General features: G+C 34.9%; 1 protein-coding gene across 1 annotated transcript in view; it reads left to right on the top strand.

Moving 5' to 3' along the window:
* The window catches only part of NFASC (neurofascin), a 99,699-nt gene that overhangs the window by 60,416 nt on the left and 24,396 nt on the right, over positions 1–14,887 (top strand). Inside the window, exon 26 of the mRNA XM_070939768.1 lies at positions 14,639–14,821. Coding sequence (XP_070795869.1) covers positions 14,639–14,821 — 183 coding nt within the window. The remainder of the gene's footprint in view (positions 1–14,638; positions 14,822–14,887) is intronic.

Genomic DNA, 14,887 nt, shown 5'->3' on the forward strand with positions numbered 1-14,887 from the left:
TGTGACTCAGGCTTGGCTCTTGGAACCACTACGCATGCACTATGTTAACCTTTTCAATGGTATGAGGGATAAGATCAGAAAAGCACCGTCGGATGAGTTAGCCAATAGCTCCTCTTTCTGGGCTTAGAAGACCATTGAAAGGGTTGACCATTAAATTTCAGTTGCTGCTGAGCATGTATGCATGATAGGCTTTGGCTGATGCATTTTACTGATCTATTTGATTTTTGCTGCTATTGCTGCTTAACATAGTAATGCAGAGAAGTCACATCTGGTTCAGCACGGTGGGAAGAATGGAAGAAGAATGGATGGATGACTGGTAAATGAAAAATCCTGAGTCCTCAGTGTGCTCTCAGTCTTCAGAGCACTATAAAGGAGGAATATATCACATAAGGCCTCTAGGCCACTTTGTTCCAGTCTTCAGAAAACAAGGAGTTTTCTATAGGAGAGTTGATCCACAGCTTTGAGGAACACTTCAGAAAGGACAAAAATAGTATTTAATTTAATATAAATTGATGTTTAATTAAAATATAGCATACTTTAAATGATTTGTGACTGCTGCCCATATGTTTAATAGTTTTCCTTTTTTTTTTAACATAAAAATGCAACTTTAAACATGTCAAGGACTTTGTGAAGCTGCATGGAGTTCAGGACATGTACTTGTATATCTCTATTCTAGACATGTTACAAACTTGAAAACAATTTTCTAAAAAGGAAAGGTACCCTCCTAGCGTATTTTTTTAAAAAAATTCATTGTGCTCTGCAAGCAATATTATGAAAGGTTCTCTTTCATGAACATTGGTTCTTCTGATTATAAAATATAGTCAAACTGCTGTGCTTTTCTAATCCCACCTTTGTAGACTAGCATCAATTTTCAAAGATTGTCAGAGAGAAATTGATGCTTTTCTTGGTAGGGCATTCATATACTTGATTTCCTATCAGGGAATGAGAGATTTTTGTCTGTTCTGTCCTTATTTTAAACTAGGAATTCCATAGAGATCTGTTCATAGAGCAAGATTAAAGTTAGGGTTAGGGTTAATCATTCCTTACATTTAAAGTTAAGAGAGGAAAATAAGTATTGCCCACATAAAATATTTACTGATACACCCTTCCTCAGCTTCCTTTTCATATGTTTTGAAATCTGCTGCTTTCATTCCATAATTTCTGACATAGAAATTTTCTCAGAAAAAGAAATAATTAGTTTGTTTTGGCTGAGGACTCTCTTCTGGGTCAATTACACTGCAGAATATTGGAAAAAATGAAAATGGGTTTTGAAGTTCTTGTTTTTTCTTCCATTCAATTGAAAGTGCAATTCTTGAGGGTTGCTTAGACAAGCCCCTGAACTTTTCTTGGCAAGGTTTTTCAGAAGTGGTTTGCCTTTCTTCCTAAGGCTGAGATACAGTGACTGGGTGGTGACACCAGCTGACTTTGTACTAGAACTAGTACAAAGGCAGGACTAGAACTCATTGATCTCCTATCAAGGCTGATGGTTTAACTACTAAACTGCCCTTCAATTTAAATATAACTTGGGCAAAAATAAAAGTATAAAAGTTAATTTCCCTTTGAACTTTCAATATTGCTTCATTCAAACAGAAAATAATTAATTACATTTTTCTATAGTTTCAATTGTATTTGCAGAAATTGTCCAGCTTCTTATATAAGCTTTTTTGGCTATTTTTTTTTTTTTTGGAACAATTGATTTAATTGCTATTAGTTTGCCTATCTAACTTTGTTAAATTCAGAGTCTCCTCTCCCCTTTATTGATTTTTTTTCCTGTCTCAAATACAAGGGTAACAGATTGATCTGTCTTGGGCATAAAATATTGAAAAATGTATTATTTCTATTGAAAGTTTATCATGAGTCTGCTTTTATTAGTTGGACTTGGCAAGATTGGTACTAAATCTATTAAAAATAACCACCAAAGATATATATTATTTTATTGTATGCCAATAAGCAATACAACATTCAATCATTTTATTGACTTTGGTATTTATTTAAACTTTTTTTTTATTTTTTCTGTTAATTTCATCCTATTTACTCTAGGATATATCTTGCAGACCTGATGAAGTTCAGAACATCCATAAAATCCTGGGGAGCCAAGATTTTATGGCCACAAAATTGCTGAAATGCCTCCATACTCTTACCTTGTATATAAATTCAGGCAACATCTTGCCATCTAAGGAACCTTTTTCCAACCTGATATACAAATGTGCTGGACTACAATCTCCCAAATTCTATGCCAGCACAGCCAACTTGGATCTGGATGGAAATTTTATTTCTGTAACCCAAACCTTCATACAGACAACATGTTATGGAAGTCTATCCTAAGACTTAGTTCAGGTTTGCAACTGGAAAAGAGTTAGTTTGCATCTGCTGAATCAATCATAGAGTTTTGGAACTTATTATCTCATGGCCTGCTTTCTTCTTACCTTTCTACAGGGAGGTAGATGTTCTAATTTTGAGTCTGTGTTGCCTGGCAGGTGTTTTTCTTGGGAGAATGTTATGTTTAATAGCAGAGCTTCTAATTCATATCACTTATGCTGGATAACTATCTTATGATTGAACAATCCCACTATTTCTTGAATTCAACCTTTTGCTGTTTCTGACTAATTTAATGTTTCCCTTAACTAGATTTGCTTTATCCCAGTTAGAGTTTTATGTATGCAACTAAGTTACTTTGGCTCTTTTTGGGTAGCCTTGTTTTGTCCCCAAGGAAAACTCCCAGGAGTCAAGTTCCTGTCAGTGTTTTATCTCATACATATCCCAAACCCTTTATCCAAGCTTGCTACTGTCCTAAACTCTCTTAAAGTATGCTTTAAGCAACTTCTCTCCTCCTTTCCCTAAGACTGAATCAAACTCAAGGTCAACTTGTAGCTATGAACCAAAAAATACACTTTGGTATTTTCATGGAGCCAAAATTAAAAACAAGCAATTCCACTTTATTACTTGCATTAAAAATAACTATGTAAAAAACAACCAGATTTATTGTAACTATTGAATTCAATGGATTGTAATCTCGGTGCCCTGAAGCTTCTTCAGTATCTCCTTCACATTTCTTCAGATTACAAGAAATCTCACTTCTGGCAACTTGAGCTCTCTTGGATTGCACTGCTAATTCCTCCAAATCCAGTCAGTTCCTTGGCATTACCAGTCCCAGTCTGCCTCCTTCCTAACTGGGTTATCCTTGCTTTCTTAGGTTCAGTACACTCTCTAGCTGACATATTGGATAATTCCCTTTACAGGCTAAGCTAGTCTACCTAGTCGACCTACATCAGAAGAACACATAGAAGTGAAATACAGCTTTGTGCATTCTCCCTTTACCTTTTCCTCACAAGTAATCTCTTTGTCACTCTTTTTTTAAATTTAGAACACATACTAACTACACTTCTGTTTTTCTTACCTCCAGGTCTTCACAACTCTGCACTTTTCACATCTCTTCCTATTCTAAATTTTGGTTTTTCTTCTCACTTCTTCGGGTAGCCTCCTTCAGAAAATGCCCCCTAATGTCCCTCTCTTTTATCTCATCATCTTCTCTCCTTTTCTTCCCATTTACCTTCACACTCCTCTTGGTACTAATTTCAAACTCTGGGCACCCAGATTTCTAGTATTCAAATTATTGGGTTTTTTTGCTTCCTATGGTGAGCACCATTTTATACCAGCTTTATTCATTTCTACAGTTTCTCTGCAACTCTTGAGTAACATTTAAAATCTTGAACTGTAAAAAAATGTTTACTTATCCTTTATTTCAGACTCTTTCTTTCTTCATGATTTTTATTGCTTTCATGAAATGCATTGTCCCCTTCTCCCGCCTCTTGGTAGAAAGAGAACCATTATTTCTTTATTCTTTTTTTCAGAAAAAAGGAATAAACTCAAATACACACACACACACACACACACACACACACACACACACACACACATATATATATATATATATATATATATATATATATATATATATATATATGTAGGTCTTTGGTTATTCGGGTCTTCTCCCACGTAAAATTGGAAGTGTCTTGGCGACGTTTCGACGAAGTCTCATTCGTCATCTTCAGGCTGGTGTTCTCGGCTTCGTGCTTCCAGGAGCAAATGGAAGCCGAGAACACATATAATATATATATATATTTTCTTACTTCTTCGTAGGATTTATGTGTGTTTTTCCTCTAGCTAGAACTTGCTGGCTGCCAGAAAAGAAAAAAGCCCAGAATCGAGTGGATGTGATTCTACTGAGCTAGGGCTGCAGAAAAACCTTGGTTACATAGGAAAAATCTGGCTAGAGGAACACACACACACACACACACACACACACACATATATATATAAATTTAAAAAATACTTTGCAGGCAAATTAGTTTAAATATGCTTATTTTTGCATTCAAGGGAGACTTTACACTCTGCAGAAAATAACACTTTGATTTAGATTGTATAAAAGGGTAGAGAATAGGAGGGTCAGATTTAATAATGTTAAGTAAAAACTGGAAAGTATTAAGAATTCCAGACAGTTCTGGGACACAGAATTGATAGAACAAGATAAATGTTCTTTTAAAATGCTGTTTTTAAAAAAGCTGTAAAATATGTCCTTCAGGCCAACATATTTTACATAGAATAAGGTTGTATATTTAAATTATTAAAATTACAGTGATATACGAACCACTTTGTAAATATTGATGTGATCTAAAGCAGTGTTATCCCATTCAATCTCTTCTAGGTGTGGGGGATTATGACGCAGAATTGTCAGTTATTTCATATCTAGGATACCAGACTGGAAAGAATAGTCAAAATAGTTTTGCCTAATTTCAGCATTTGTGGCTTGGAGAGAAAATTGTAGCTCTGAAATACTATATTCAGATTTTTTGTTTTTATGGGTAAATATATGGCAGCTCCCAGTTTAGGCCTCAATAAGCTTTTTCCTCCTGTCAAGAATTGATTTCCCTTTTGGGTGATCTACTGGAGCCCATTTAATGGACATTGAAACAAACAGTAGGTATGATCACAGCTAAAAAGTGTTAACTTGCAGAGTTTTGAAATGGGGCTGAGGACTGCATGAAGCCCAGGAGCCCAGGCTGTATATTTTTTTCGACAGGCTCAAGGCTGAGCAGACCATATATACTTTTGTCACTAATAAAAAAAAATGCTTCTTCCATACTGTGCCCTTGTGAAAGCCAGAATTAAGGCTTATAGCAACAAGTGCATGTTTATTGTTCGGCACATATTCTGTTCTTACAAAGGAAGAGATTACCTGCCAGATATATAGAACTCAATTGCTAATGCTCTTATACATACAGTAGTAGAGCCACTCCACAATTCTTGTCATTGCTGCCTCTTTCACCAGAAAAGAAAAGGAAAGTAGAAATGTTTGTTAGATAGTGCCATGAGATGTCACTCTATATACTGAGGAAAAGTCAACTTCTAGCTATCATAAAAGACTGCAACCTTCTCCAAAATGTAGTATCCGCTGATTCTGTGAAGTAGAATTGCAAAATACATATTATATATTGCTAAATAAATTCCAGTCTGCATTATATCAGTCTTTTTAAAAGGCTGATATAATGCACATTGAAAGAGAGAAAGAGAGTTATTCACTTTGTATGGAGAAATGGGAGGTAAATCAAATGTATTAAAGAGTAGAAATTGAGAGAGAGAAAATTAAGTTGCTAGTTCTTTGCCAGAACTATATTTCAGTCCTCACATTTATGGTTCATTCAGTTTGGCACTATTATCTCACTTACTGAATTTTTTCATGTATACATCTTTTTGTAGTTGTTTGATTTAGAGCAAATTAGTGGTCTATTTCCTTTTCAATTTCCTCTCATTGCCAAATGGGAAAAAAACTGTCTTGGAAATAGGTTTAGCTCCCCATCAGAGTTCATAAAATATTAAATGAGCTATTCAAAAGTATGTTCTGTATACATGCTCTGGGAAAGTCATTATTGTGATCTAACAGTCCATTAGAATTTTCTTTGAATAATTAAATAATTGTATGAGTATGTAAGGTTTCATTTAGCTCATGGCACTGCTGGACTTTTAGAAGTATATGATTACATTTTAGAAGATTTGAAAATGATGAAGAGTTGAATGAACTTTTATGCCTTTCTAGCTATTATATTGGTTAAACAAAAGTATCCATATAAACAAATGAAAAGTATATATTAGCTACTTTTGTTTTTCTGAACTAATGAGGTTTTCTGAAGTTCAGTCAAAGCAAAAGCAAACCATATTATTTCTTACTTCATTATAAACACAAGTTGGCTTAAAATTATATACTTGCTTTAATAACAATGTTTATTATATTATTTTTCATCCTCCAAAATGGTCATAAGGCTATTTCCAATGTAATCGGTAGAATACTTTGAAATATCTTTTAAAAACAGTGTAACTAATATAGAAACTATAGAAGAAGAAAAAAGAATTGGCCATCTCCCACATGGCTAAACAAATTCTGTAAATTAATAAAGATTATAGGTAAATGATTATATCTCTATCTCATTTCAGTATCTGTTATCCTATTTTCACATTCATAATTTTTCTCTTTAGTATCTCAGAAATAACATGCCTTGTTCTTCCAATTATCAGTGCCAGTTTTGTGGTATTTTTGCTTCTACACCATTGAATTTTTTCTATCCTAAAGTCCTCTCGAGCTTCCTTAATTTTCCCTTCCACTTATCTACCTCCTTGCACCTCATCCAAAAGCCATAGTCAAACGCAAACACCTAAAAATTATGTAGAGGAGATACGGTTTTTTTCTCTTGCACTTATAACAAATGAACAAAATTGATCTATCTATAGTTCGTATTAGTTTTCTTTCTACTTATCAATACCTTCCCTGTTCTTTATATATTCGTGAAATAGGCCCATTGTGCTGTGTTCTTTTAAGATAAGGCAAGCACCAATATTCTGTGCTCTTTGCAGCTAGAAAAAGCAAATGGTGTTTGCACATAGAGGTTCAAATAACAGAACTTAAATGGAACCCTTTACTCTGGGGAAAAGTCGTGAGTCCCTTGATTTCATTTACTCTTAGCTAATGAACTAGAAACAGCACATCTGTTGTGTGTGGCAGCCTATTTGAGCTGAACTCTTATACCACAGCCATTAAACATACTCCTGTAGTGTGTCTGAAAGCAATAAATCCAGCTCTTTTGGGTCTGCATGTTGCTAAGACTGTTTGGTTCTCAACTATAAATTTGAACTTCTTCCTACTATTAGACTTTGATGAAAGGTACATTGCCTAAAATTATAGAGAGAATAGAATAGGGGAACAAAAGACTACTGGAGTGGATGTAGCCCATGGGGTCTCACAACTCTGCTCTCTCCCTTTCTTTAAAACTTTGCTGCCATATGTTATTTTTAAAGGTTTATTATGACCTAACGAGGCTTATGAGTCATATGATTTTGCTTTTAGAACCAGCCACTGCGAGTCAGCACTACTCAAAAGCTACTGGGTGTCCATTACTCTTTGCAGTATGTCTGTCTCTCATATTCAACAGTTTTCTGTATCTAATCAAAAAATCCCTTTATCTTTAAGCCTGGAGTGCATCCTCATTAAGGGGAAATATTTCAAATCAGAAAATATGGCCCTTCTTTCTTTTGTGTTTAACAGCTGAGTTCCTTCTATCATACATTTATGCAGATGCAAACAATAGGATATTTTTAATTCAGCTTTAGCTGTAGAGGAAAAATTAATCCCAAACTCACAGGGTGATGATCCCCTTCTCTTATTTTCATAGATCTCCATCTGGACCTTTAGCTTATTCTTTACTTTGCTTTTTCCACAGTAGGGGATGTGCCACTTCTGCTAATCTAATCTTTTGTCACAAGGCCTAAAATTCTCCCTTCTGTCAAATCTGCAATGTGGTTTTATATAATTTTCTTCAAGTAACATATAAAAGTTGTCATGTTTTGTAATGTTGTTTGGTGATGCTGTCCATGAAGCTTCATCAACATTCTAAATGTGTCCAACAAATATTGAAATTTGGCAATCCCTATATCAATGCTTTGGGGGAAAGTGTTTCTGGTTTAATTTAAGTTAACGTTTAAGTTAAATCATAATGATTAATATCAATTTATTATTTGAAGACATAATTCCATGATAGCAATCTTATTTTGTTGAGTAATCTATGTTGTGAAGGCATGCTTTAATTAGCTATATCTTATATATCTTATGGAATAAGAGTTGGACTTGTTTGCTCCAAGTATGTTTTAAATTACTTCTGAACACTGGTCAGAATGCTTACTCATATGGATGGATAGAACCATATTATTTTCTAATGAGAATTGTAGGTGACTCTTTCAGTACAAAAACCAAAATACATCTAACAATATAGGTTATTGCCTTGTGAAATTTTGGCAGAAACCAATTAGCTTTAAAGCAGTCCAGTTCTTACCACTTACACATCTGTCAAAAAGGAATCTGAAATGCTTCTACTTGAATTTCACTCATGCTGTATAAAGCATGTGCACTTGGGTTCTTCAGATTGCACTCTTAGGACACATAATGCATTTTCTCTGGATTTACCTAATGTTGCTTGAGGTTCTTACATTTTCTATCCATCTGATCCCGGTAACATGGATTTATTTAATAGGAACTATTAAAAATAGATGAGGATTATTTTGTTCAATTATTGCTAAAAGTTTTATATATTAAACCTGATCTTATATACATTGTTTTATTTATAGTTATATTTATATATTTTAATTAAAAGTTGTGTGACATTGTTTATCTACATTATGAATAGCATCCCTGTAATAAATGAAACAAAAATAGATGAAACAAATGTAGGAAAAGGTTAGTGTTCATTGAAAGAATTGTTGAAGAATTAACATTTCATTGAAAAGGTTAATTGTTACCATATGCCAATGCAAGGCTCAAAGTAATCCATGAGTAATGGAAACTGTGAAGAGCCTTCCCAAAATCTTAAGACCTCCCTTCTTGTGCATCAAATAAATGCACATTTTGGTGGCCACTTTTATGTCCAATAAATGACACAAAATTATATCATAATTGATAGTTGCATTTGCACCCTTGAAATTTTATTTTATTAGAGAAACAAAACTCACCCTTTCTCATTCTAATACGCGTTCTAGATGTGTTGGATTACTACTCCCATTTGAAATCATATACTGGCTAGAGCAAAGGTCCCCAACCCCGTCCATGGACCAGCACCGGTCTGTGGCATGCCAGAAACTGGGCTGCACAAACAAGCAAAGCTCCATCTGCGGAATGCAGGCAGCACATGAAACCATGCCCCCTCCGCTCCACGGAAAAACCTCTCTCCATGGAACTAGTCCCTGGTGTTCAAAAGGTTGGGGGCTGCTAGGCCAGTGGTGGGTTGCCCCCAGTTTGCACCGGTTCTATAGAACCGGTAGTAAAACCGGCGGGAGGCTCCACCCCCCGACCCCAATGTCACCAAAATGCTTCTGCGCATGCACAGAAGAGCGCACACCACGCAAGCAAAACGAGTGCGCGCACGCGGCCCCATTGTGAACCTGTAATAAAGGTAAGTAGAACCCACCCCTGCACTAGGCTAGAGATTATTGGAACAGTAATCCAATATATATCGGTGGAGGTTCTGAGAAAATTTTCATCCTGTTGTAATTTTAAATTAAGATCCACATCAGTTTTTACCCCTTTTTTTCACCTATAATGAAATGTTCATCTTTGTTATGGTCTTTCATCTAACTTCACTTTTGTGAACCTGTTTTTGCTCACTTCAGAGGGGATAGGCTACTTTTTGGTTCTTCAGTGGTAGGGAACCATTTGCAGTTCAATTGGCTTTTAGGATTACGTCAAATGCCTTTAATTAAGTCACCCAAAGCCTCATTTGTTATAATAACTGAACAAAATGTGTATTTAATTCTGCAACCATTTTTTTTTTTATGTGTCTCTTCCTGCTCTCCTCACCCATTCTCTGTGTGAGAATGATTTTTGTGGACTCAGAAGAGATCAAAAGCTAGCTGACATAAGATACAGGGGGGAAAAGCTAAATACAAACACATAAGCTTTATATAGCTTGTGAGGACAACTTAACTAATTACATCACAATTGTTGTAAAAGAACATCTTCTTAAAATTTGATTGTTTATATTATCTGCAACTCACATTTGAGATAAAACCTGTATTGAACTCTGAAGGAATGGAATATCTTGTCTTACATAAAAGTTCTTCAGTTGACAATTAAAATTATACCAAAGGATTGAAAATGAGAGGATTTCTCTCTTTGTTAAATTGAATGTGGGAATTGAATTTATGAAATTGTTCCTGTAATACCAACAATCTGGAAGGAAAATAGCTCAAGGCTATACAGCAGTCTGTAAAAGTCCAAAAGGTGCACTGTTACTGATTTCAGCTGAACCTTTCCAATAGTTTGCATGTTAGCATTTATTCCCTTTCATATAGTGAAAGTAACTGCCTTAGTATTCTTTGGGTATATCTTTGGATACAAAATGGTAGGAAAAAAGTCGATTAGATTTAGTTCAAGGACAGAGTCTGCTTGATCAGACCAGGATTTCTTCAACATTGAGTAAAGTTTTAAGTTGGCAAATAATCATTGAGACTTTTCAGAGTTTCTTGTTTTTATTTTGAAGTTTGACATTTTAATAGCCTTGATAGTACAATGGTCTACGCACCCTGTTATTAACACAGCTGCCTGCAATTTACTGCTGGTTCGAATCTCTCCAAGGCTCAAGGTTGACTCAGCCTTCCATCCTTTTTAAGGTAGGTGAAATGAGGACCCAGTTTGTGGGGGCAATAAGCTGACTTTGTATAAATATACAAAAGTATGAAGGGTATTGCTTAACACATTGTAAGCCGCCCTGAGTCTCCGGAGAAGGGCGGCATATAAATCACATTTTTTTTTAAAAAAAAAATTGCCATTGTATGATTTTGGGATAAGCTAACAGAATCCCATGATATCGCATTACTATAGATCACCAGGAGGATTAATTAAATACGTCAACTTTCCTCACTCCAGTGTTCTCCAGGAGTGTGAGAGATGCTCATATTAGTTGGAGATTTTGTTGAACTCCAAAATTTCTAAAGGCATCAGGTTAGGAAAGCTTCTTAAAGTATTAAAATGTCATTTAAAAAAAAAAAACCAAGAAGATTGGGAGGAAGAAGCCCAATTGTTTTCAAATAATCATAGATATCCATGGGCATTCTATTCAGAAGGCCATCCTAGCACTGATGTTGTTCCCTAGTTTGGTAATGAAATGCCTGCAAGAAAACAGCCAAGCTCAGAGAGCACCAAGACCCCACATTTCAACCCTCAGCTACAAATATTCTCTTCTATCAGTATTCAAAAAGCAGTAGAGCCAAATTATCAAGAATAGTCATACCCAGGGGTACATGTTTTTATATTGTACTCTTAGCATTTTATTTAGCTCAGGCTGATTTATTTTCACCAGTAGCTGACTAAAAATGACTTATTTACAATCTTATTAGCCAAAAGCATAGTTTTGCTCTTCATTCATACCCTTCAGGATTGAGCTTCTCATTTGAGTAGACCAGGAGCAAAACTCCAGCCTTAAATGCTATTCTTTGTTCATGTTGCCATAGTCTTAAATATGCATAAGGAAAGAGCATTAACATAATGGTGTGGAATTCTCATATTGACATTTTAATTGTATCTAAAGCAAGCTGTGCCTTTTCTTGTGTTTATAATAGTAAAAAGTATGATACTTTTCATATTACTATATACAGGAATGGAATAATTCAAATCAATTATTTTTAAGCAAAAGACATGGAAATTTCTCATGAACTAAATAATTTAGAAGCATGAGATAATTTGCTAAGTCTGAAAAATTTCTGTATTACGAGTTTCCTGTTACTCTAGTACTTAGGAAAAAGATTCACAACACCTTTTCCTACCTTTCCAAACCCACTGCTGGGACTAAGCTTATCTACTATAAAATTCTATAGTTCCACAGTTCAAGGTACCTTGGGTTAATTTAATTTTGCTGTGCTTGGTCCATAACAAATTGGATCAAACACTGTTTTCTTAAGAGTTGCTAAATCCAATTGCCTATTTAATTGAGACTTGGCTGCTGAGGGCCAATTTCTACCACTTTAACAGACTAAGATTTATCCTACCAATGGGCCATTTAGCACAAAATGCTTCCTGCAAAATAAATGGCAACACCCAGAGGTTTTGAAAAAGTTGTAGCAGAATTGTGATGTTTTTTTCATTTCTTCACAACTTCTTAGTCCTTGAAGCATAAACTAATGTTCCACATGTATAAGAATAAAGCATAGCTACTAATTGAAACCCAGTTCTACTAAAACTTCATAAACACATCTATAAAACAGAAGGCAATTTCTCCAAATTCCCTTACTATTTTCACCTGTCCTATTGTATGTCTTCTTTGACCGCAACAATACACATTAGCCTCCAAAAGTATATTGGGGATGAGTACAAAAACAAATTCTTAACTGATGCCTCTATTAATAGTATTAGAGCCTTGGTAGTACAGTGGTTTAATGCACCCTGTTATTAACACAGCTGCCTGCAATTTCTGCAGGTTCGAATCTTACCAGACTCAAGGTTGACTCAGCCTTCCATCCTTTCTAAGGTAGGTTAAATGAGGACCCAGTTTGTGGGGGCAATAAGCTGACTTTGTATAAATATACAAAAGTATGAAGGCTATTGCTTAATGCATTGTAAACCGCCCTGAGTCTCCGGAGAAGGACGGCATATAAATCAAATTTAAAAAAAAAATAGTATTACAAAGCTTAGGTATGTGGTTTGGGGGAACTCTTTATATTGAAGCTCCCGTTTTTTTATGAGCTGTTCTTTCTTTGTTCCATCAATAGAAAAGAATGACATATTGTCATATTTTAAGGGAACTACATTTGATTGTTATTTTGCTTTACTACCCATAATAAAACTTGGCTGAATAATAGACTATGTTGAATCTTGCTGGAAATCCTTGGCACTGATAGACAGAATTATCTTTCCTCTTTCCTTTATGATCTGCCTCTTTGACAACCTCATTCTTAATAACACCAGACAGGAAGTAAATGAACTCGCGCATTTAATTTTCTACATCATAGTGTCCACTTGAAGAATATGCTTTTCAGATATTTCTACAGCAGAGTTTTAAAAAATATCTTCTCCAGAAACCTCTAAGGTGGCTATGCAATCAGCTTTTAGCAGTTGGCAACAAGATCTAACTAAATTCTTTGTTTATAAACAGATTATAAAGAATAAGTTTCTCAAGAGTCCAGAACAAGTTAAGCATGGGTTTATTTATGTAATCCTTTCTTTGATTGGCAATCAGAGGTTGTTCTTTAATTATACCCCTTAATTACAGAGCTATCTAAATTTCAGAGGGAAATAGAAGAAGAGAAAATAAATATAAGAAGGGAAATTAAGGATCTAGAATTGCTTATCAACTTTAGGTAAGCAATTCCTAAAGCAGACTGTGCTCTCTCATCCATTATGCCTAGTAGTCTATTTCTGTATAAATAGGGTAATTATTTAAATTTTACATTTATACATATGCATTGCCATATGCAATTTTTATGCAAATCTATTTTACATCATTTCTGTTAATGCATTTTGTCTCATGGGGTAATGCATTAATCACACACAGAGAGATGACTTCTCTTTCCACACATAAGATGATATTTTTTTAAAAAAATGTTTTGCCATTATCATAGTATGGATTCTTTTGTGTTTCATTACTAATATCAAAATATTTCTGTTAGGCTTAAAACAATCCAAATAACATCCCTAGCATATTTTTAAAAGAATCATCCTAATTAATAAAGAATATAAAAATATAAATGTTTCGAAAAGTACTACTTCAGAATTTGTGGTAACTGGCTGTTTTATTGCAAAATGGAATATTTTTATTATTATTTTAGCAGAACGGGTTAAAGATTCAATATTACTTTTCTTATTTGAACATATATCTTCATTTCCTTAAAATGATAAGACAAAGTTAGAATTTCTCATCACTGAAAATGTCTTGTTCTGCATTGTTTCGTTTCCTTAGAGCTTCTTGCCATTTCAGTTTGCTAATCAAAGTGTTATTGGCTTTACTCATATTGCTTTATTAATTCAAGACAAATTCATTTTCTTTATCCTTCAACGGTCCTTGTGATTCCTTTCTTTCCATTCCAGATTCGCCTATATTAATTGCCTTCAGAGTCTGGAGTACTGTTAAACTCTCAAGGCCACGAAGAGAGCAATCTGTTGAATCAATGACTAGAAAACTTAAAACGAATAGCTTGTTTATGAGAACTATCTGTTTGGGGTTTGCATGTTTGCCCTGTGCTTGTCCTCAGCATTTTCTGCATGCCCCTTCATCTGAGACACTCCAAGCATCTCCTATAACTGACCATCCTGTCTTTCTGAGATAGAGAAATCTTACTATAAGACTGCCAAGGAAAGAATGAAATTCAAGCTTTGTTCCTCTTTTGAAAAAAAGAATTCTTTAGTTAGAAGAATTATTTGCTGTTTACATTTGGCAGTACGTATGTGTGAACGAGTGTCTTGATCCATTTTGTCTTCACATGCCTGCATGTTTACCTTCAACAAATAATTGGCAAAGCCAGAAAATTGAAATCATAGTATCTTTTAAAATCAGTTTTTTGCACTTCCCTCTCCTAGTTTTAATCTCTCCAACCATTCACCAAACTACAGATGTTCCAACTGTGGCCGCAACCACCATTTCAGAAACTACTGTCCCAACCACCATTACCGAAGTTGTAACCACCACCACAGAAGTTATAACCACTGCCACCACAGAAGCTGTAACCACCACCACAGAAGCTGCAACCACTACAGAGCCAGCAATCATCACCACACTTGTTGCTAGTACAATAGGTATCAAGTACCGAGCTCAGCTTCTGTGTTTTCCTCTTCTGTTTATGTTACCTGTCTAAGCCCTTT

Source organism: Pituophis catenifer, unplaced genomic scaffold, assembly GCF_029215685.1.
Source record: "Pituophis catenifer annectens isolate HBS135680 unplaced genomic scaffold, rPitCat1.0.hap2 SCAF_3, whole genome shotgun sequence".
Lineage (NCBI taxonomy): Eukaryota > Metazoa > Chordata > Lepidosauria > Squamata > Colubridae > Pituophis > Pituophis catenifer.